The following is a 25,063-nucleotide window of genomic DNA, read 5'->3' on the forward strand; positions in this document are numbered from 1 at the left end:
GTTTTACTTGCTTGCTTGTTTATAGAAAAATAATTGTGATGGGTTCGCAGTGGGAGTGCAAACCAAATTTCTTCTTTGTTCCTTATGTCAACAAGGAAACTGCAGAAACACAAATTTAATAATGATTTTGATGGTGACAGTTTGGGTAAATAGAGAACATGTCTGCATAGAAAAAGCCTGCAGCAGAGTCAGGCGTCTTTAAACTTTTTTGCTGAATAGTCACATCTTAACTTTTCTTAAGCATCGTGTAACACTTAGTGTTTTGGTTGGTTTTCTTTTGCTGCGTGATAAAGACTATATTGAGAAAACGAAATTGCTCCACCAAGTGCAATTTCTAACAAGAACATCTACAGGGTTTCTCTTCATCTTTAACAGCGTTAACCGAAGCACAATCTCAACAGGAACACTGTCTACAGGGTCACTCTTTCAATTACTCTGGCTCATGTTTCTTACTCTAATAACACCCGCCTGCTTTTAACACACCATTTGGGGCCGCTGGCGTGACTATGTGCCTAAATAAAATTCCTTTAATCTCAGTGTTTGTATATGTGTGTGTGTGTGTGTGTGTGTGTGTGTGTGTGTGTGTGTGTGTGTGTGTGTGTGTGTGTGTGTGTGAGGTAGGTTCACATAAGATTTATAACTTTCTGTGTCCTGGTTCTGAACTGTCTTTGAAGCCCCAAAATTGTCTCATCCAGCATGTGTTAGGTATCATTTCAATTGACACCATGCACTCTACTACTAGTGCTTTGAATTGAGCATATTTGCATGCTTGTTAGATGGAAACAGCTGTCAGGGGAGATAGCGAGAGTGACTCACTCCTCGTTCCCTCACTTATCGTTTGCCTATTCCAGTCTCGCTCCTCTTATTGTGACCTCCAAGAAAGTCAAAAAAATTCAGTTCTTTTTCTCTTTTCTCGCCATATTTTTTCTGTCTCGTGTTCACACTGAGTTCACACAGCATGGTGACTGATTTTTTGGAAATGTTGTGGCCAGAGGTGTGCTGTGCACCTGTGGCACAGTTGGAAACCGGCTTGGATTAGGATGAATTAATTATTAGTATGTGTTGTGTGCAGTGTGCTCATGAAAAGTTTTTGAGAGGTTCTGCCATAAAATTTTCTCTCAAAGACACAAGCACAAAGAAATACATTCCAAACAAATTTGAATCACACCGACCACACTACAGAGGATGCTTTTCAGCTTAGTTCAGTTTATTTGATAATAAAAAGCAACATTTATAGCTCAGCTTTGTTTGTCAAGGAAAACACTACAAAGTCCAGGACTTATTTTGCTGCCATTGTGTTAACACATCTTAACATCTTTCAGAAGAACCAAACTCTGAATGCAGAAGACAGTTTAGTGATATTTTAAGAGCTAAAGTTAGCTGCAACCTGCAGTGAGGTGGGGACCAGCTGTCAGTTTTTAGGATATGGCCAACTCCACAACCCCACAGAAAGTTTTAAAGCTTCCATGCACACACACTGTTCTTAACATCATCATGACGATACCACTTTGCAATGTGCATTGTTGTCACTGTCACAGCAGATAAACATCGAAAGCTAAATCCTCACAATATTTTTCACAAAATGGCTGGAATTGGAAGCTGAATAACTTCTGTGTCTGTTTTGTTTGAAAATGCTTGACTTCACTGACTTCATATCATCTTTATCTACATGGTGATTTCTCTGGCCAAGTAATAAGACTCTAAACTGTGTTGTCTGCAGCTGCACAGAATGGAGTTGGAGGTTGGCCTTATTGAACAGTTTTCATGTTATGATGGGTTAAACAATTCACATAGAGATTAATAATAGCGATATTGCCATCCACAAGGTTCATGTCGTAGTCATGGTGATTGGAGCTGTTACTCATTGAACTGGTTCATAGAGTACTTTCCTTACCTTCGTTTAATGGCCTTGGCCCCCCACAGTAGAAAAACTTAAACAGTGATTGCAGTTTATAATGTAGTCTTACTGTTAAATAAAAATTTTTAATACATCAGCGTCATACATAATAATGCATCGTAAATATTCAACCAAGGGCCATTCTTAAACTGCAGCACTTTATGTAATTGATCCTTAGATGGAGCTGGAAGCCAGTCTGAGTGTCAGAAAGGTGTAAGAAAGAAGAGTGCTGTCATGCTGTACATGTACAGAAATATCACAATGAAAAACGGATTGAATCACAGTGTAATGTCAAGCCTTCACAATTCTTATGTTAGGAGAGTTTTATTTATATGCACAAATCTACAATACGCTGACCACAGATGGTGCTTTAGAAACGGACATGGTTTCTAAGAAACAGCAAAGCTGTAACATGAAGTCAAGATAACACTGATGACTGACAGGAATTCTGTTTTGGTATGTATTGTTATTTTCAGTTCTTGTTGGTTCATGCCTGCCTCCTCCATCTCCATAGCATGTAGCCCTTTCAATGCATATCTCTTTCCTAAGTGTAAATATCTTCCAGATGCATGCCACACTGTCTGTGTGCCATCATACGTGAGTCCTGCATTCCCCTTTGGTCCTCTATAATACATTTTCAGCAGCGCTAATAGATGTTTGTTTGCCTGTAGTGGCTGTGTAATGAATGACTCATAGCATGAGTGGCACCAATGGGAAGCCTGTTCTCCTCTTAAAGCAGAAATAATTGACAGCGCATCATATGCCAGCTCATCTAAATACAGAAACCTGTGCTTGTGTTAACAGAAAACTGAATCCAGGTCAAGTCATTATGGCATCATCAATTAAAATAGCATCATTATCAAACAGCTGGCATGCAGCCTGTTTCTTGCATGATCTATGACACATGCTTTTAGTAAGACAACAAAGGTTAGATCCCAGGATCAGATGACAAAATTTGCTGGCAGTTGCATTTTAAAGAAACTGCAGTTACAGCTTCTGTAATGTGACATATTTCTGACTGAAATGGAATATGTGGGTGTAGAATCATTTAGAGAGGGATTTGATCTGATAGTTGGGGGATTTGATTCGGTGCTCAGAAGTAGCTGTTGTCTAGTGAGTGCAGTGTTGTAGAAGGATGTGTACTTGTAGAGGGCTCTTGACCTCCACCCACACCTCCCTCGCCCACGTTGTTAGATCAGGAGGTGGCTGGATGAGGGAGAAATTATTAAATTATACCTCCAATAACCACTCTTTTGGAAACTGACATCCAAACACACAACTCCAAACAAATGATATCACCATGCTCGCCAAAACGACCCACAAGCTAATGCTCAAATTTAGTTTTATACAATGGGTGGGGTGAGCCAGTTCGCATTTTGATCACTGTGACCTCAGAAGCAGGCTGAGAAAAACACACACATGCACGCTCAAACACACGTTTGTACAGCTATCTTTGCGAGGACACTCATTGACATAATGCCCCCTTACCATCACAACTGAATGCCTACCCCTGACCTTAACCCTATCCTGAACGTAATTCTAACCTGAACCCTACAACCACTTAACCTCAAACAGCCCTTTGAAGGCTTGTCAGGAAGTGAGGACCGGCTGAAATGTCCTCACTTTCTCAAAATGTCAAACAAGTCTTCACAATACGTAGCCACACACACACACACACACACACACACACACACACACACACACACACACACACACACACACACACACACACACACACACACACACACACACACACACACACACACACACAGTCACATCCAGCCATAGTGTATTTAAAGTGGTAGCCTGCTGTTTTCGTTCCTCCTGGTCTCCTTTGCCTGTCAGGGGCCTCAGATACTGTTGTTTAATGAGCAGAGGCTCTCCTCACACACTCCTGGTCTAGTCTGTTGCTGTGTGTCTGCTGTTGCAGTGCTGACCAGAGGAGACATGCAGGTCTGTGTCCCAGGGCTAATTGCTGCTACTTGGCTGATAGTCTTTCTGATAGTCTCCACTCTCATTGACTCCCCGGACTCCAGGGGGATTCCCACAGGCACCCAAAGACAAACAAACCTGGGCGGACAATCGATAACGGATGCAAGAGTTACCGCTCAGCTCAGCTGCTGATTAAGATTCTCTGGGAATGTGTACGCGTACCCGTGTGTGTGTGTGTGTGTGTGTGTGTGTGTGTGTGTGTGTGTGCGCGCTATGTAAGAGAGGGAGTGTGTAAAGGTGTTTGCTGATTGTCCCTACTCCTTGATAGTTAACTGGAATCTTCATCCAGTCCCTGAGTGCTTGTTTATGTGATTTTGATTAAGAACATGACACAGTTCATCCTCACAGCAACACCACATTAATGCTCCCAGGTAATTATTCCCACAACATCTCAGGTTTACAACATGGTTGGTGAGATTGTGTCTACGCCTCAATATGAGAATAGATAATGTACTAGTGCCAGCCCAGACTGGGTGCTATTATCACTAAGCCTAATAATTAGTATAGCTTTTATAACCATGTCCTTTTTATGTAATTTGATTCATCTATCATAAATCATAATAAAAATAAAAAAGTTAAAATATTGACTTTAGTTATTTACCAAACAGCTATTTAAACTTTTCAACATATGCCTGACAAAGACGAATACATACAGCCCATGATAACATACTAGATATAAACACATTGACTGAAGTCCCTATAACCAAACCAGAACATTTCACCATGAATTTAAATGATGTGTTATGGAATTGTTTCCTTCCTTTTTATGCTTTAACTACCATTTTTATCTTAATACATTAATTTCATTCTAAGTTTAATTCCTCTTAATCCATTCATTTACTTTTAGAGTTTAAAGGGCAGGATTTTCACACTTTTCCCCAAGTATAAAGCACAATGTTATTTCTAATGTAGATACGTGTTTCTAGCAATATTTAAATACCACAATTGTAATACTGCAAAATCTGTCAAAGTAAACAGTTGAAACATTTTCTTACCAGTAAAACCCTAATGGGTAAGATGTTGTAGGATTGATTTACATATATTGTTTTTGTTGCAGCTTATGGCATGACGTGTCTCTGTGTGCCACTGACTGCCACTGGCGAGCAAGCAATGCTGTGCTGTAGTGTCATCTTGCCTCTTCTTCACCCTCTCTACCCGTCTATTCCTTCTCTTCCTCTTCTCTCTGGGCTCATGTTTGCTTTTGTTCTCATCTCCAGCCCGACTGACTCACAATGATGATCTTGACCAAGCGCAGGGAAAGGTCAAGGTTGGCCGGTAAATTGCCTCAAAGCAATCAGCCTTGTCTCTCTGTGCTAACAGTGTGAGCTCTCTGTCTCTGTCGCCATCTTGCCATCGCTCTATCTCTCCATCTTTTTTTTCTCTTCTTCTCCATCTCTGTGTTTACCCAGGGGGGAGACGTGTGTCAGGGAGGATTGGCAGCAGGGGGGGGGGGGTCTGCCCTGCTTTGAAGTTTTGGTTCTGACCGGCGGCTGGGTGAGGGCTGGGGACTTGAAAGCACAGAGCGTCACTGCCTGGGTGACATTTCAACATAGACCAGTATGACCCAGCAGGGTGCTTGTGCATGTGTGTTTGTGTGTGTGTGTGTGTGTGTGTGTGTGTGTGTGTGTATATATATTTGTGTGTGTGTGTGTGTTGTCAAAAGAGTATCTCCTCATGGCTTCAGCTGTCTTCAAGGACTGCTGGCTGCTGGGGGCTATTTGCCTCTGCACCGAAGGGATTACCTTTCATTACATGAAAAACAGAATCACCCCTTCAACCTCTAACCCCTCGCTCAACAATAGTGCCACTGGGATGCTGTGCTAGGGCTGAGTAACTAGATCCAGTTCACAGATGTTTCATGAGCCATGGCTACATATAACACTTTATATCATTTTCAGAACACACACATATGCACACACAGGTCTCAAGGACATACTCCTTTTGGTCAGCTGTTCTTTCCAACCCAGTGTGTCTGAGTGGCTTCCCTCTGATGGCTTTACACACATGAAAGACTTTGCTTTAATGTGTCACACACTACCCACACACTCAGCCAAACAACATCAAAGGCTGCCTGTGGCATGTAGCTGGACGAATGTCTTCATCTACCGGCTGATTGTGTGTGTGTGTGTGTGTGTGTGTGTGTGTGTGTGTGTGTGTGTGTGTGTGTGTGTGTGTGTGTGTGTGTGTGTGTGTGCGTGTGTGCGTGTGTGCGTGCGTGTGTGTGTGTGCGCGTGTGTGCGCATATATATATATATATATATATATATATATATATATGTATATATATTTGTGTGTGTGTGTGTTGTCAAAAGAGTATCTCCTCATGGCTTCAGCTGTCTTCAAGGACTGCTGGCTGCTGGGGGCTATTTGCCTCTGCACCAAAGGGATTACCTTTCATTACATGAAAAACAGAATCACCCCTTCAACCTCTAACCCCTCGCTCAACAATAGTGCCACTGGGATGCTGTGCTAGGGCTGAGTAACTAGATCCAGTTCACAGATGTTTCATGAGCCATGGCTACATATAACACTTTATATCATTTTCAGAACACACACATATGCACACACAGGTCTCAAGGACATACTCCTTTTGGTCAGCTGTTCTTTCCAACCCAGTGTGTCTGAGTGGCTTCCCTCTGATGGCTTTACACACATGAAAGACTTTGCTTTAATGTGTCACACACTACCCACACACTCAGCCAAACAACATCAAAGGCTGCCTGTGGCATGTAGCTGGACGAATGTCTTCATCGACCGGCTGATTGTGTGTGTGTGTGTGTGTGTGTGTGTGTGTGTGTGTGTGTGTGTGTGTGTGTGTGTGTGTGTGTGTGTGTGTGTGTGTGTGCGTGTGTGCGTGTGTGCGTGCGTGTGTGTGTGCGCCTTTCTGTCTGCCCTGCAAATGCTGTAAACAGGTGTTAACATGTCAGCCCACAAGATGCCACATGCCACTGTGTCATGATCTCCTGAACAGCTGTGCCCCACCATTGTGTGTGTGGGTATATGTGAGTGAGTGTGTGTGTGAGAATGTGTTTACTGTAAGGGTTATAAATGGCTGCAATAGGAGCTTTAGCCCTAGATTTTGTGCAAAACCAAGGACAAACAAAGAGAGAGGGTAAAGAATGAAAGGGAGCTTTATTGCAATAAATGATTTCCTGGAAAATACATGATTTTCATCTGCTGTGTCTTTCCCTGTGTGTTTTTTGTGTAGACGGTGTGAATAAGTGTGAGCTTGAAGGTAATTTGGGTAGGGAGCGAGTCTGTCCAGTAAACCAAAAGTTCATCCCTGCTGCTGGCTAATGTCTCCATCAACAACCGTATGGTCTGACAAATGCCTTAAACACAGGACAGAAATCTACCCGATCTTTCTTTGCCTGTCTCTCTGGATTAAAGAAACAGCTAATAATACTTTGAATGTAAATTTCTTTCCTCAGGTGGAGATCGAGAAGCTGGACTACCACCACTACCTGCCTCTGTTCTTTGATGGCCTATGTGAGACTATTCATCCGTACGAGTTCTTCGCCCGCCAGGGAGTCCATGACATGCTGGAGCACGGAGGCCCCAAGATCCAGCCCGTCATTCCCCAGCTCATCATCCCCATCAAGAGTAAGTCTGGGAAGGTGTCTGCACTCACGGTTTACCAATCACACACATCACAGCTGCTTTCCCAAGTGACCCTATGTGGGTTGATGTCGTTTTACATTCACATTCACTTTCCCTGCAACTGAAGGGAAAAAATGTGGTTTACTCAAGATATAAGGAACACCGTGCAAATACTATTATTATTTCAGCTTAAAAACATTTAGAATATTGTTAAGAATGTTGCAATAAAGCTCTAAAGAAAGTGAAGAAGAGAGAGAAACCAAAGATAAAAATTGTGTATTTTTAAATAATGTGGTAACTTGATTTTATTTTTCAGCTCTAAAATATGTTGTATAATCACACAAGATTATACAACATTAAGATACAGCAAGTATTTCATTAACTTTCACAGCAAAATGGCCTTAATCATTTGAATTCATTTAGCAAATCTTTCTATAAGTAAATATTGTTATTTTATGAGTGATTGACAGCCAAGTAATCTGCTCGGTTAGAGTTTAATTGCAGCCTTAATAAATAAATATTTTTGCATGCCATTACTCACTATTTTGATGACAGCATCATTTCATTTTGATTTATGTCTGCTAACAAATCCCAAGACTACAAGGCATTCCCCATTGCTGAGGAACTTTAACTAGCTGCTTATTGAAATAAATGGCAGATGCTAATAACACACAGAGGTGTGGGCACAAATTGAAAGTGTAGTTGTTTGGAAACCTGATGTTAAGCAACTTAACGAGGAATCATAAAGAATGTCCTTTGTAATTTTTTTTTTTCAAAATTGGCTGGCTTGGAAATACTTAAGAATGAATAAATAAATGTAACATTATTATATGAATATTAATATGCATCATAATCTGTATCTAAAATGTCATAACATACTTTTTAATAATTACACACAATGGCACATTAAAAGCCCCCCAACATTGCAGCTGTAAAGAGTGTAACTAAAATAGAACAACATATTTTATCAGGAATAGACTCACCTGTCTTACACACTCGCACTACAACAGATTCTAACATTACCATACAACCAGTCCTGTGACAAGTCCTAATTTGGTTTCGCAGTCATACTGTTCCTATTATTACATCAGCCCTCAGGGCGAAGCGTCCTTGCTTTTGCATTTGCCGGAAGAAGGTGGCTCTAAAAGCATGCCTGATAATCTGCCATGAATGTGGTGACGTGCTACATTTAACTGTGTCATCATGTTGTGCCTCCTTACCTTTCCACGCTGACACCTTCCCGCGCGCGCACACACACACGCACACACACACACACACACACACACACACACACACACACACACACACACACACACACACACACACACACACAAGTTGGCAGATTGAGGTGGGTGGAAAGGTCATTTTGCAGGGCAAAGTGGTCTCTGACTTCAAAAATAGACATCAGAATTAACTGTGATGTGGCCAGGAAAGGTTTCTTGTGTGGCAAACATGCAGGGGATAAAGGTAGAGTGAAGTTAGAGGAATGCAGAGTGTGGCTTTTGTTTGAAAATTTCAGCACACATGCAGAGACACACAGTCTCTCTCTGTCTCTCACACACACACACACACACACACACACACACACACACGTGTTGTCTTTTGTTGGGTGCCGCTGCCAAGTGGAGTGTCAGTTTCAAAGTGGGAGCCTTTAAGTGGCGCCCAGTGAGCCTGGGATAGTGTTCATGTCACGGGCAGTTGGCTGGTGGAGTGTATGTGTATCTGAAGAATGTGTGTGTGTGTGTGTGTGTGTGTGTGTGGTGTGTGTGTGTGTGTACGTGTGTGTGTGTTTGTGTGTGTGTGTGTGTGTGTGTGTGTGTGTGTGTGTGTGTGTGTGTGTGTGTGTGTGTGTGTGTGTGTGTGTGTGTGTGTGTGTGTGTGTATTCCTTGTTTATGTGTGTGTGGTGGACGTCTGTGGAGGCAGAGGGGCATAACGGCCAACACTAGGCAGGGCTATTGGAGACACAGAGACACTGACAGACTGACCCTGGCACAGTGTGGTACCGCGCTACTTATGGTACTGAACACGCTGCAGGGTCTTAACCATTACACACTAACACATCTGAAATCTTGTGTTTGCATGAATGTTACTGCATTTTTACTTGTTGATGTTATTTCCTAAATAGCTGGGAAATCTATTATTTAGAAAGTAAAATTTATTGATTCAGTTGAAAATTGACCATTCCCATGTCATGTCAATGCAAAATGTTGTTATGCAGGCTGATGATTTATCCCCATCTTTTCACAGGCAGTTTAAATATTTGGATAGCCTAATGTCTGTTCTGGCCTTTATCAGGAGGCACCCACTTTACACACGCCTAGACATGATACACACAGTGACTAGGCCACTCACTAACTTAGGCAGTAGTTTATTAATTCAAACCCCTCAGCAGTTTTGGTCATTTTCCTTTGGGGGGATCAAAGGTGGTGGTTATGCTCCTCATGAAAACACACACTTTGCACTGATAATGGAATTTTGAATGGTCTGCTCCTTATTAACTTCTTGGTTTATTAAAAATCAGGCCTGTTTCGCCATCCACAAGGCAAAGCCGCCAGTCCGTGTCTCTGTTGCAGATTAATTACTTTTCTATGGAGCACGGAAGAAGAGGGGATGGTGGAAAGGGGAAGAAAGTAAAAGCCGTCTGCAGTTTAAAATGGCAAGATATATATTTTTCTCCTCTGACGTTAATACATCTTCAATGTGGCTGGCAGGCTCTTATCTGCAGAGCGACTGAGTCACGTCAGGCCCTGGTGAATTTTGATGATGACTGCAGGTCACCCAATGAGAATACACAATGAAGAAGGCTGTGGCTGACATTATACTCTAAGACCCTGTCCTCTGTGACTTAAAGACTGAACTATTTCCTACTGTATGGCGTGTCACCTTCACCCCCACACTAGAAAGACTACTTCATAGGTGAAAAAAAGAAGTAACTAATGGTAAACCAACAGTACATTATTTATATGAAACACTTATGAAACACTGATAACAGTAGCATGGTGAGTTACAGAGAAAGGGTAAACTGTTACTGAAATGCTGTGGTTTGGGTTTTTCTGACTTCTTTAAATAGGGAGGAAGATTCAGAGACATGCCTCCATTGAGCCTCAGTTGATTGGCATAACATTTGTTCAGCTTTGAACCAAAATGAGACTTTCATTACAAGAAGATCCTCAGTTACGCCTCTGCACGGGAACATCTTCTTCTGATCTGAAAAGTATATTTATACACTGAGCGAGAACAATTCACCGCTAAACTCTCCAACGTGTCACCCTACCTCTGACATTTCACAGGAAATAGAATACAAGGTCACCATTGTTTTATTTTCACACTGAATATGAAACAGGTCCTAGCATGAATAGATGATTACTTTATTCAGATTTGTCTCAACACAGGTTTTATACCAGCATTAATATATCAGGCCCTCGGCTTCCTTCTCCCTTGCTCTTTTAATTTTTTTTTTCTTTCCTTTTTTTCAGCAAGGCGAGAGTGCCAATGAATAATTGAACAGTCCTGCAGTCCAAATGTCACAGCAGGGAAAATTGTTTGCGCTGGTTGGTAATTAGAATTTCATTGTTTGTTATGTAGGTTTGAAATTCCTGTCATTCCACATTCCACTTTATCTTAGTGATGGCAGATATCTTTTCTGTCTGTTGGAGGCACCAAGGCCGAGATGGAGAGATGGCATAAAGCACAATACATTTGCTCATTCAGCATCATCTCCACCGCTGGTTCTCAGTATAGGCCTCACACACACATTCGCATGCGTGTACACTGTCACTGACACAGACAAGACATATGGAGGCGAAGCTGTCATGCACTCAAATGGACACAAAACAATGGACCTGGTGCAAGTCATCATTTTCTCTCATACATACGCATACACATTAGATAGATAGATACTACCATAAATGCAATATGAATAGTGTGTAAAATGTTTTATTCCTTTGACCTCTCAGCTTCCTGTTGTTTATATGACTCTTCTACGTTGTGAAACTTCATTTATATTTTGCTGCTGCCATGTTCAGCTCTGCCTGTGCTTATGACTGAGGCTGACATTTTGTCTGATTGCTTATAAAGTATGTGTGTGTGTGTGGTGTGTGTGTGTGTTTGTGTGTGTGTGTGTGTGTGTGATGAGTGTGTGTTATGAGTGTGTTATGCATATGAGCTGTTTTAAGGCAGGCAGTGGGGGAGGCATTATGCTGTTCGCTGAGTGCTCTGCTGTCACACAATATTTTCAGGTTGTTGCTCTTTCTGTGTCTCAGTCAGTCTTCTCTTTCAATTTGAATATAGTGCTAGGGATCGGAATTGTTAGGATGTCATTATTGCTCCTACTGATACATTGATGTTTTCATTGATTTCACTGATTGATTTGCAAGAAACAGAAAGGAAATCATTAAGAGTAGAATGAACATGGCTTCATTTTTGTGTCAGTGCTGCATCCAGCACAACGACATCTTAATCGTTGGGCTGGTAAATTTGCACCCAGCGCAGACACACAGGTGGGATCATTCGTGCAAACTGGTGGGCGTTTCATTCACATGACTCATCACAAAATGAGTTGTTGATATCTTGGTGGAAAGATAGAAATCTCAGAACCAGTATGTGTCCACTGTATGTTTTCATAAAAACACATCTAGCTGGCGATCTAGTTACTTTGTCATGAAGGAGAAATGAAATACTTGTTGCATCACAAATATCGAATAATGCTTAAAAATGCAACAGTCCAACCAATAAATGTTTTTAAATAAGCATCAAAATTAAGAAACAAAAAAAACCCAAAAATCTCTTTAGCGGCAATAGCATCATTGTATCATACTATGACATTTTCAGATATAGTGTTTGCTATGATAATCATAGCAAAGTGTGAGAGTTAATGTTACCAAAGCCCACCCTTCTCTTGCAAAGTCAGTTGTCAAGACAGAATGGGAGAAAGAGGGAGAAAAAACATTAAGGTTATGTTTGCGACTTCACATTTCTCAAGTGCCGACCAAAAAACCTGCTGCAACAATATCAGTACTCCAGGTTCTGATTCTAAACTTAAACGTAATTGGTCATAATTTGTTGCCTTGTATCTGTGAGACAGTGAAGATACTCAACACATTCATTATTTAGACCAAAAAGCAGGTTTTAATACTTTGGGTTTTTCTTGTCATTTTCCTGTCTTTTGTCAAATTAGAAGTTGAATTAAAAATTAAAAATTTGATTTATTCAAATTAAAATGTTGATTTATTCACATTTTAACCCTAATAACTATCTTAATTGTAATTTGATTAATCAGCTCTTTGATTTCAGGCAATTAGTGTTTCATTCTTGGTGCTAACTTTCTCTCTCTCTTACTAAGCCTGTGTATATTCTCATTTGTCCAGGTCATAGTATCCTAAAGGAGTTTTTTAAATCGAAAACAACTGGACTAGGTTATTTGTCTGTGAAGACGTTTCACCTCTCATCCAAGAGGCTTCATCAGTTCGTGTACGCATCTGACCAGGCTAGGACTGGTTCTACTTTCTGGTGTGGAGACCCAGGTATTTAACCTCTTGTGGGCGTTCACAAGGATGATGATGTCACTGGTTCCCTTTTGTGCTCCAAGTGTCAACGACAGTCGTTTGCATGACTGTCGTTGGTGGAAAATTGGTTTCGACTTCGGTAGTGCTCTATTGTGTTATAACGACAGTCGTTGGAGTCACATGCCACTTGTGAACAGTTGTTATTCTTGGAGGCTAGATTGTTGAGTCTCCTGGGAAGGGATGAAAGGGCAGCATTGTAAATTGGAGATAGGTGGTGTCTGAGACCTCCTCCCCTGTTGAGGGATGGTTTCTCTATTTTAACATAGATGGCCTCTGTTACTCCTCTTTCGAACCAACTGTCCTCTCTGTCTAGGATGTGGACATTGCTGTCCTCAAAGGAGTGGGCTTTCTCCTTGAGATGTAAATGAACAGCAGAGTCCAAGCCTGAGGAGTTAGCTCTCCTGTGTTGGGCCATGCGTTTGTGCAGTGGTTGTTTCGTTTCTCCAATGTAGAGGTCATTGCATTCCTCGTTACACTGGACTGCATACACCAGGTTGCTTTTGCGGGTGTGTGGTGTTCTGTTTTTGGGGTGTACACTCTCTCTTACTCTCTCCTTCTTTCTCTCTCTCTCTTTTACCTTCTGCCGTATTTTGTCTCCCTTCTGTCGACTATAAGCCCCAGTGTCTCTGCTCACACTCTCACGGATTCCTTTGTGTTGACTCTCTCTTTTGAAATTGTTTTTTCATGCTTTTCATTTCTGTTATTGTATGTGCTTACTGGCAAAATAGGTGCTGTGATGCCATTACAGTTCTCTTTTTGTGAAAGTAGGCATCAAATGAAAGTTTAAGGTTTCATAAAAAGAAATAGCTTAGGTGTGCTTTTCTTACTAGGTGTACGCTGTCAGTCTGCACAAAGGGAATTACTAGCACTCATGCAGAAGCTCACACAAACCCCCCCACCCCCCCCAAACAACACAAATAAAACATGCGTAAAGAACTACAGAAATATGTCTGTCTTAGTTGCTAATTGCAGTTATTTTCCAAGCCTTTGCCCTCTACCTGTCACATTTCTTTATCTCTCTTTCTGACATTTTGTAATTTGTTGTTTCTCCCCCTTACCCCCTTTCTCTCTCTGTATTTGTCTCTCTTGATCTCTGTAGCCCTCCATCTCTCCCACCATCATTCCCTTTTGTTCTCTCTATCAGTGGGAGATGGAGTTAAGTGCAGCTGTAGGCCAAATAGCCCAGTGATTGGCTCTCACTTACCCCTTCCTCCCCAGTGCATTTGAAATCACTGATTGCAGACATGCCGGTCTAAATCAAAGCCGAGCCATAAAGGAAATGCTTTCAAGGGAAAGGGAAGGTGTGGGGGTTAAGATTTATATGTATCTTAGCTGTGTGTGTCTGCTAAGCCCACTCACATGTACCATATAGTTCCAGATGTCAGAATTGCTCTTCATTTACTGTACCTCCACCTGTCTGAACAAACAACCTAGTTTATATTTAGTTTACTTTCTAAAACCTGACTCAACAAGTGACTGACTTTTCTTTAATTGTCTTAGCTTTCTTTCCTGATTTTTTTTTTTCCAAATTTCCTGCCCTCCAGATGCCCTGAACACGAGGAACCGTCAGGTGATCTGCACCACGCTTAAAGTCCTGCAGCATCTGGTGATGTCTGGAGACATGGTGGGAGAGGCTCTGGTGCCCTACTACAGACAGATCCTCCCCATTCTCAACATCTTCAAGAACATGAACAGTGAGTTTCCAGCTATGCAAATGGTTGACTGTTAATTCACGGACAGAAGGTGTGTCAGCATGACGTGTCTCTGTGCTTTTGTGGAGAAGTCATTGTGTAAGCTTGTCCATTTGTGTTATTAATCATCTTTGTGCCAGTACTGCTACTATGTCAGTGAATTGAAAAAAAACAGCCATTCACCAGGCTGTGTGTGTACCCTGTCTTATTGCTGTGGCTTGGTTATACCAGGGGATCCCACAGAGCTGCTCAGTTCTGGAAAATGCAATGCAAAAGTTAAACGTCTTTTTGCTTGGCTGTGAGTCTTATGACTCAGTCAGAAAGCATCCCGTTTCCTACCTATTATTTTCCCGGCAGATCCTGTCTCTGAATCTTTACTCGTTTTCCTCTCTCCACTTAAACATCCACTTGACAGAGAAGATCCATTTTGTCCTTCCTGCTGTCAGTCAGGCTGCATTGTGCAGGACTGTTTAGGAGGAGACTTTGTCCTTGCTCTCTGTGAAAGCCCCCACCTGGGTGGACCTTGGGAGATTGGCATCAGATAGACTGGGTTCTTTGTGTGGCTGCGTCAAAGCACTTAGCATGGTGTGACATGATGTGGGCCCATTGAAAGCAAAGAGGCACAACCAAACCCAAACACCCCTCACCACAATCAGTAGGATGTGGAGAGTGACATTGTGAATCAGTCATTTAAACACAAGCTTTAACAGGAGAAAACACAAGGCTTTAGTCTCATAATCAATATCCAATTTGAATCTCTTGTCTCTTTAATTCGCTTACATTATCTGTTACTATTTGCTGAGGTCTAAAAAAAGGAAGGAGAGAGCCAAAAGAGATAGCAGGGAAAGACAAAAGATGGAAAAGAAAAGCCTGCCTTATTAGCGCATGGCCTTATGCAAATCTCCTCTGTAAATTAGCTGTCAAATCAATCCCCTAAACCGTTTTGAAGCGTGAGTTTCTCCGCCACGGCGCAGGCTCAGCAGTTGGCCAGCGAACCCCACCAGGTATAGTTTTATCTCTGCCTGGTACATACTGTACCGGCCTGTCTACCTGCCTGCCCGCTAGTCTGTCCTCCACTGGCGGGCATCGATTAAACCTGAGCCAACCTCTCACCTGGCAGACATCCCTGCTATTGACCTCTCCCAGAGAGACCAGTCTGGGTCAGAGAGGGGTCCATACAGCTGCCAAAGCACAGGACCCAGTCTGCTAAACAAGGATAGTTCTTCCTGTTCAGCAATTTACAGGCATCCAGTGGAGTTTCTCTCTTTTTAAAGTTTAGTTAGAGTGGAGGCTGAATGATACAGAAAGTTTAACCAAAGTTCAGTATACAAGTATGTATATTTAACTAAGTACGAACATATATATAAGTTCATACATAGAGAGATAGATGCAGAGACAGAAAGAATCTTTCCTTGTGTTATTATTTCTCCATCTGGAGCTTTAGTGTTAGATGAGCTGTCAATTCATGTCCTGCACCACCCACTCCCTGCTAACAGAAAGATACGACTTCAAATACAGAGGATACATGCTTCTCTTTTAGGGACCAAACACTGTCTGAACCAGAACTCTGTGTTCTTTCTCTCTAATACGCAAATATTTTAGGGTTGTTGTTCTCTCACATTCTCTGTGGCTTTGTCTCTGTCTCTCCTCTGTTTCATGTGACTTGTTTGTATCAATATCAAAGCTTTCATTGAAGTCCATCTATTATCTAATATTACTTATATACACCTCCAGCTTCATCCCACGCTCAGGCGGTTGTCTCAACAGGAGCCAGCGTGCTGCCTTTCGCAGACGGACTCAATCATTGGCTTCAACACAGTAGAAGAAACAGAGGACTGTCTAGCAACATTTCCTTTTGGCTCTCCCACACTGTAACTCACGGAGCTTGCATGGCATCCCTCTTATCTCCTGAGCCACAACGGGGCCACTGTCCAGTATGTGCCAAGTGTGTGTGTGTGTGTCTACAATTGTCTACATCTGTCATGAATAGATCTGTTGTATCCCATTTGCAGCTGTTGGATTCAGTGTGGATGAAGGCCCCAGCTTTCTGTCTCCGTCTCTCTTTTCACTGTTGTTTAGGTCCGCCAGCCCCGGGCACATAATGCTCTACTACAGGCTCACATATACACACAGACACACACTCATACAATCACACACTGTCCCAGTTGAGGCTACACAACCTGACTCTGTCCCTGTCTCACCAGTTGTTCGAGCTGTGAATCAATAGGCTGACAGCCACTGCTGTAGGGTCAGGGCTACAGTTAGATATCACCAGCATCTCATCATGGGACAGATCCCCTAGGCTGTGTTCACACACTCCTGCTGTGTCGCTCCCACTCTGAGACAGGGTTGTGACCTGTTAAATTGGTCTGTATACAGGCCTTATCTGAGCCATTTTTCCTGGGTCAGAGCTGGGACTTAACAGCCATCTCCAAAATGGACCCTTGGGTGTCCTTTCACTCAGACAGAGCACTGGACCTCTGACCAGAAGAACACACTCATGCTCAGTCTCTCTGGAATCCAGGCCTCGGGAGAAGAAACGGCTCAATTGTTCAATGTGAAAAAATATTCCTGTTTAAACTTCAGGCAGCTGACTGCCATTCTTAGGACTGTCAGAGTAATGCGTCATTTTGAAGTGCACAATAATGAGAAATCACATAGTATCATCGTCCTTGATGTACCCCTTTGTCTCCTGAATCAGCTCTCCCAGCTTTTGTTTGCTTTGTGCTTTTTGCCAATCAGCTGTGTGTGTGTTTATGTGTGTGTGAGAAACAATGTTGAGGATAGTGTAGGAATTCCTCCAATGTGATTTGCACGGCTCTCTTGTTTGCTTGCTGTGATGAATCTTATCCCTAATGAAATTCAACAACGTTCCTTATGAGGGAGAGATGTGCTCCCTCATCCAGTAAATTCCTCTTCTGAGCTCTAAGGACGGAAGGAACTCATCTACTGTACTCATCTGAGGAAGAAGGAAAGAGAGAAAGAGACTTTGGGGGATTTTGTAAGGCAGCAGGGTAAGCTACACAGAGAGAATGGTCCGGGGTCTTGACTAGGGATCAAATGGGTGCCAAGACTGACCTTACTTAGTGGGTCAGTAACGGCCAGACATGACCGACCCACATTAAATACAGATTCCTCCTTCACTGTGAGGTACATTGCTTCAGTTATCTGACTCGTGTTACCTGACATGAAACTGATCCTACACTGTTCTACACAGTTAGGTATTCCTGTTTTAAATTAGAATTTTAAAAACAGGACACTGGTTTGTGATCGGTTCTCTGTTGAGTCTTCAGAATCAGTATTGGCAGTCACAAAGCCGTATCAATATTATCCTACTGGAATATGGTTTCCTCTAGAGCCGGACTAATACTGGATTTTTGAGACCAATACTAATATCACTACTAAAAATACAATAACAAGATATTTGTATTAGTATTTCTTTTTCTTTTACCTACATGTATTTAAAAAAAAACATTTTGTGATAACGATATTTTATAGTTGAACAATAAGCTTTATTACCAAAGATTACAATAATAAAAGTATATTGTGAACTATAAACATCACATGATTAGATTAAATTAAAATCAAATCAAAACACATAAAACAAAATTATATTAAGTTTGAATTGAAAATCAAACAAAAAAATAAATGCAGCAATATTTTATTATTATCATTAAATATTTTTTGTTATTGTTGTGGTTTACTGATAAGATACACAACGATACAAAATATCTGTTGTAACAGTTTTAAGGGACGGTAATTTCAGTACACGTGTGGACACCACCCAAGTACACTGATAAACTCACTCACTCACCAACTCACTGATAAAGGATTTGGTTCCACAGTATTTTTTCATTCAGCTTCACTATTTTATAGACTGCACAAGTGAAGCATAAACGGCCAAGGACTACATAAGGGAATGTTTTTCATCTTCAGTCTCTACATGGCTGTATGTTGTGTCTGAATGTAGTTGATGTTTGCCTGGAGGGCTCTTCTGGTATTTATTTGAACCTGCACTGTAGCATTGTTGTTGTTGTCCTGATCATTTTCTCCGCTTATCTGTAAGGTATAGGTCCTTAAACTCCTATTCATCACTGACAAACCTCTCTCTCACACATACACACACTAAAACACACACACATTCACACACTCATACATATATTGGTCACAAGCTGCGGTGATCTGGTTCATTTGGCCTCTTTTATCTTCCTGCTAGGAATGTGGCCAGCTATGATAAGGTCTCACCCACATGCATTGCTGAGCACACGCGCGCACGCGTGCACACGCGCGCACACACACACACACACACACACACACACACACACACACACACACACACACACACACACACGGGTTGTGATAGTAGCTCTCTGTCTTCTGTGCCCCGGCGACTGGTGAGGTTTTTGTGTTGGTGACAGATGCAGTGCTGTGGCTGGCCACTCTGTCTTCCCCCGTGGGCCTGGTTTATCTGTGTATCACATGACACACACATGCACACACGCGTACACACACTCACCACTCATGCCGCACGTCTTTATGAATACCGCGGATCAGTTACAGCACATGCTGATCGCTGGAAAGAAAATAAACAGGAAGAGCTAGCTGACCTCATAACCTCTTGTGGACAGAAGGACAGGGACAGTCAGGAACAGGCAGGCAAGGACATTTCATCAACTGTGGGTGGAACTCGTGTACATGTAACTGCCATAATATGAATATGGCTATCATGAACACACACACACACATACACACGCGCGCACACACACGGGCAAATCAAATCCAAAGCATTTTTTCCGACTCATTTTAATCTGACAGAAGGCCAAGCGTATGCCAGTGTACTCAGCCACCTGTGCTGTTGTCCACAATACAACATAATGCTCCCGTTTACTGCCAGAACGCTGCACTGTTGCGTATATGTTGAAGTTAATTCCTGGGGATTCCCATGCACAAACATTTGCTTTATTTAATGACCTTTTCCAGCTGCCGTTGTGAAAAATTTATTCACTACCATGCTTTCATTGTGTACATAGTGACACGACAGAGGGGGAGATGCCCACCACCACACACAGACACATACACACATGTGCAAATACACACACACACACACACACACACACACACACACACACACACACACACACACATAAACCCATGGCCCCCATGTAATCCATCATCCTCCACAGACACACAGAGCTCCTTGTCCCTGCGGACGACAGAACACACACCTCATCCTCAGCCCCCGTCTCCTCTTCCATGTACCACTCTCCAACAGGAGATATCTATCTATCAAGCAATCACAGAGCCCACCGCCATTAAAATACAGAAAGAGTGGGAGAAACAGAGAGAAAAGAGAGATGGGAGGAAAGATAGCATGAGTGAGTGAGAGATGAAATCCAGGTAATACCAAGCTCGTCTGTTCTTACCTGCTCTACCGTTAGCATGCTTCACAGCACATAATGACTTTTTCCTTCTCTCCTGAAGCTTAAGAAAAGACAGTTGAGGAAAATAGTGGAAATATATTTTATATTAATGCAACCCCCCCAGCCCACCCCCACCTCCCCTATCTCTCTCCACTCCTGTACTCCTTCCGCCTGCGGATATGCCCACCTGGCTCTGTTAATTTCTATTGTCAGCAGGTCTGAGGCTGAGCAGCCAATCAGGTGTGAGCGTCAGCCCTTGGGCCTGCAGTCGCTCTGCGGCTCCAATTTAAAGGTCAGCTGATAAGCAGCTAGATTCATGCATAATCTGGGCTGCTCTGCAGGCAGACAGGCGGACTGCTCAACGAAAACACACATACACTCACTCAAGAGATATACCCATCATCCTCTTGGTCTATGATTGACCCCCTCAAACTTTTTACTTTGCAGTGTTTGATGGACACGTTTCACTTGTCCTTTTCCAGCTGGAACATATTTGTGATTCTATTGTTCCATCAGGTTAGATAATATACTTTTACTAATAGCTTGAGAGAAGTGCCTCAGTAGGAGCTTGGCTTTGTGTTTGTTGATTTGTTCATTAATTTGTACATAGTGCCTTCTGCAATGTGAGGCACTTAGGGGAATTATAGGATCCACTCTTTAAATGGCACAGAGCCCTAAAGCTGGCAGTATACTTAAAATGAAATAGAATTTGGCGTCTTCGCATAGGCAGTTTGCAACTTTAACAAAGCACCACTTCGATTGCTGCAGTGTGCGGAGGCTGGCCAGCAGAACTAGCTCGGCCTCACTCGTCTCCCCGCAAGTCACTGCAACTTCTCAGCACTATGATATGATTGCTTTATTTCTGGTTATATCATTATCTAATTACATCATTGCCATTCTACGTGTCCTTTCAGCTGGCATAGTAAACAAGCAGACCTTAATTCACAGTAAGTATAATGGCGTTAGTTTTCAGTGCTGTTCTTGATAAGCTTATTTTGCAAACCCTCTGAATTAAATTTCTTAAAAAATATACTGGAAATCATATGGTGTTAGCATGGAATACCTTAAGAGTGAGGTGCACCGTCATACTTTGGTCCCCTGCAGGTCTGAATGGACAGTTCGGTGTCAATTTGCTGTCAGGGTAATTCATGTTTGAGAGATCAGAGAGCTCCAGGTGGTCAGTAACAATTAATCTTAGCTTTTCCGCCAGGAGAGTGCCAGGTGGATAATGCTTCAAACTAAAATGTCTTCTATTACTAAAAAATTCCACTTTCCTGTAGGTTCCTTTAACACATTTGCACACCGATTCTAGTCATGAATGCCTAAAAAGAGATTCAGATAAGAGAGTTCATCTGTCTTCGTTGGACTCTCTCAATCCCAAGGCCTAAATCTTGGAAATTCACTGGTGGAGTAGAAGTAAGAAGATGAAGAAAGCGTCTAAGTGAATGTTGAGCTTTTAGATGGATAGGATCAGGTTTAGCACATAGACTTGTGGACGTCTGTCTGTCTGAAGATGACTGTAGGTATTCTTAGTATGGAACCAGAGGTCCTCAATCCCAGCGGGGTTCCTCCTTTCATTCCCTCTAATCCAAGAAGCACTCAATTACCTAATTGGATGAGTTATGAGGGTCCTTTTCCTCTCTCCATTCCCTCCCATCTCAATGAGATTAACACACTGTAATTAATGAATTTGGGGCACTTTGAAACGATTTGCAGGATTGTCCAGGCTCCGGGGGCCTGACTCGTGTAACACAATTATCGAGTTGTCGAAATTAGACAATAGGATGAGATGAATAGTGCGAAAATTATCAGTGTTTGTGAAAGACAGGTGATCGTTCCACTCTGAACGTGGATCAGGTTGATGTGGTTGCTTTGTGTTATTCCCTTCAGAGTGGAGATGTGTGTGTGTGTGTGTGTGTATGGGGGGGGGGGGGGGGCAGCCAGCCAGCCAGCCAGCCATTTTGTAGCTAAAGAGTGACTGCTTTTTGATGTAAATCAATGTGTATTCTTGTGTATGAATGTGTGTCTTTGCGTGTGCGTTTGTGTGTGTCATGACTTCCTAGTACTGAGCAGGGAGCGCTCCTGCAGCCGCTCACCACATCATTGTGTTTGACATCTCCGTGGGCAGTCAGCGACAGAATGCTGGTGTGTGTGCAGACATTTGTCCAGCCTGCTTTGGATCAGCATTTGCACCGTGCGCCAGGTTGCCTGTCAGCTTTCATAAACAGCCACACCTTCACAAACAGGCTTGCCGCTTGAAAGTGAAAAAAGACACAGTTTCGCAAAACAAATAATAAATAGCATTTCTACAGTCTCCCCAATTTATTGTCCCAGACAAGGACACACATAATAAACAAGTAAAATAAAATAGATTTTTATTACCAGTGTCAGGATACAGTCCCATTTCCCCCTGCTTGTCAGATGTGAGCAGAAATGCAAGTGCACTGAGGATAACAGAAAAGTAGAATGACTGACATTAGCAGTTTTTTAAAAATGTGTATGTAATCTGAATTTTGTGGAGGACGGTTAGATCTCGGACACTTTTTTGGGACTATTAAACTGCATTTTCACAGATTATCAAAATGCATTAATCTAAAGAGTACTCCAAATGTGATTTTGTACCGGTCACTGTTTGGAAAGTACGCAGCCCTCAGCCAGGCATAATGCCTCCACACCTGTCATTTTTTGGATCTGTCTCCTGCCTGTCTGTGTCTTTAGAGACCCACACCCGATTACTGCCTCTTCTCAGCACGTTTCCCCGACAGAGGTAACCTTATCTCCTCCATTCTCACACAGGCATGTCAGCATGCGCCAGTCACAGTCCTCACTATCTCTAATGGATGTAATTGAAGCCTATTCTAACATTCTAATGCACACTTTTTCTCGAGACCCCCCTACATCCCCCTCACAACATTCCCCCTCCAACTCACACAAATCCCCTTAAGGTTGTCCAAGCCAAGTCTTGTCCCACGTCCAGACAACAATTTTTAGCTGGCTCCTATCTCTAATGTTTCCATCTGCTCCATGGCTCATATTCCCCTAGCCATCACAAAATATGAGTATAGTGGAATGTATAACTAGAGTGTAGTACAAAATGTGATATCCATTATTTGATGAGGAAGACTCTCACAGAATGATTACTGTCATTAAAAGAAAATTAATTAGTTTTTGCTTTTTAAGTTATAATTTGCCTATTATTCATTAAGTTTAAAGAAAAAACGATTACACTTTCAAATTAAAAGAAGCAACATTCTATCCATAAATGAGCCACAACAGTGTTAATGGGCATGCAAAAAACAACTTTATTTGTTGTGTTCATAGGTAGTAATTCATTCAACCTGTTCATATTTATTCATCCCTATCATGTTTCATATGCATTAACAATTGTAGAACCTGTGTTTGATGTAAAGGTTAATCATACATTTAATACCCAGATCAGCAACATGGATCAGTGGTTAGCGTTTTGTAAGCAGAACTGCAGAGCAAAATCATTAAGGCAAAAAGGGTCACGTTGACCCTACAGAATTGCTAAAATGATTGTGTGGGCATATTTGGCCACTGGAGTATTACAGTGAATTCCTTTTGTTGCTGCTGTTCTTATCTTTTACTTTTGAAACTTAATTAACTAGTGAAATAATACCACTCTGCTTGTTTCACTTGGCTCTTTATTCATTCTGCTGTTCTGAAATAGGATGGCACCTGAGGAGCATGACGTCCATACCATCTTGTCTTAGAGTAATAGGGCCTTTGTTTGTGTGTGTGTGTGTGTGTGTGTGTTTGTATGTGTGAGTGTGTGTGTGTGTATTTTAGCCTGTACATGTACGTAGCAAATGAAAGCGGATCCTCTGAACCAGATGTTACCTCATTATATTCGACCACCCACTAGTAAGAGAAGGACTGGGGTTGTAGAGAAAAAAGACTTGTGTGTTTTACCAGACAGTCAGTCAGAGATGCTCAGGGCCTGCAGGCGAACAACCAGAACAACCCACAGAAACACCCCCATTTTTCCCCCCTATTGTCTACAGTAGAACAAAACATAATCTTGTCTCATTTCTCCTAACAAGATCAAAATATTGGTATTTGGCTGCAAAACTTTGGTTCCCTATCACAAATAATAGTGATCAAGGAAAGACCTTTTGTTTTGATATTTGAAGATCAAATTCTTTAAATTTTATTTAAACAGTACCGTATTTGATACCTTTTTCACTGGGAAATTTTGTCATAATAGCTATTCAGTGCATAAACAAGGCTGTCAGCATGGGTGTTTTCGCACTGGGGCCATGATACTTAAAACTCTATTTCTCACTTACCCCCTGCTCCTAAAGTTATCTCTTGTGGCCACTTAATGGCAGCTTTGAGTCCTTTACTCCATAAAAGCTGCGTTTGACCAAACTGCATTTTCTGAGAAACAGTGGTGGTGCCCTGAAGACAAAACTTTCAAGCCTCAGATATATGGACAACACCCAACAAGCACCAAGTCACCTCTAAGCTGTACAATGTGATGTTGAAACACTGCATGACAAACATGACAAATCTCTGAAATGTATGACAGGACACGACCTGATTCTGCTCAATTCAGTTCCAAAACCACTAAAATCAAAACAAATGCAGATTATGAATGTGTTTGCATGCAAGCTGCCAGCTAACAGTGTGCTCAGAAATTAATGGAGCCACTTGCAATTTTTATCTGCAGAAAATGTGCTTCAAGCACTTACGCTTTTCACTGCTGCAACACTGCGAATGGTTAAAATTCATTTAATAAAGAAAAGATTAATATTTAAATAGGCTTCTGGCAATGCACAGTATTAAAATTTAGAATGCACATTGCACATTGTTTGCATAATTAATTCATTGCAGCTTCATCTGTAAATAATATTGTTACCACACCATTTGCCCAG

At 41.9% G+C, this 25,063-nt stretch overlaps 1 protein-coding gene across 7 annotated transcripts in view; it reads left to right on the top strand.

Annotated features, from left to right (window-relative positions):
- pacrg (PARK2 co-regulated) overlaps window positions 1-25,063 on the top strand; it is a 187,357-nt gene that overhangs the window by 120,112 nt on the left and 42,182 nt on the right. For all 7 annotated transcript variants that reach the window (XM_056393305.1, XM_056393302.1, XM_056393307.1 and 4 more), the window contains 2 exons: window positions 7,321-7,492; window positions 14,599-14,748. In XM_056393305.1, coding sequence (XP_056249280.1) covers window positions 7,321-7,492; window positions 14,599-14,748 — 322 coding nt within the window. The remainder of the gene's footprint in view (window positions 1-7,320; window positions 7,493-14,598; window positions 14,749-25,063) is intronic.

Source organism: Seriola aureovittata, chromosome 13 (assembly GCF_021018895.1).
Source record: "Seriola aureovittata isolate HTS-2021-v1 ecotype China chromosome 13, ASM2101889v1, whole genome shotgun sequence".
Lineage (NCBI taxonomy): Eukaryota > Metazoa > Chordata > Actinopteri > Carangiformes > Carangidae > Seriola > Seriola aureovittata.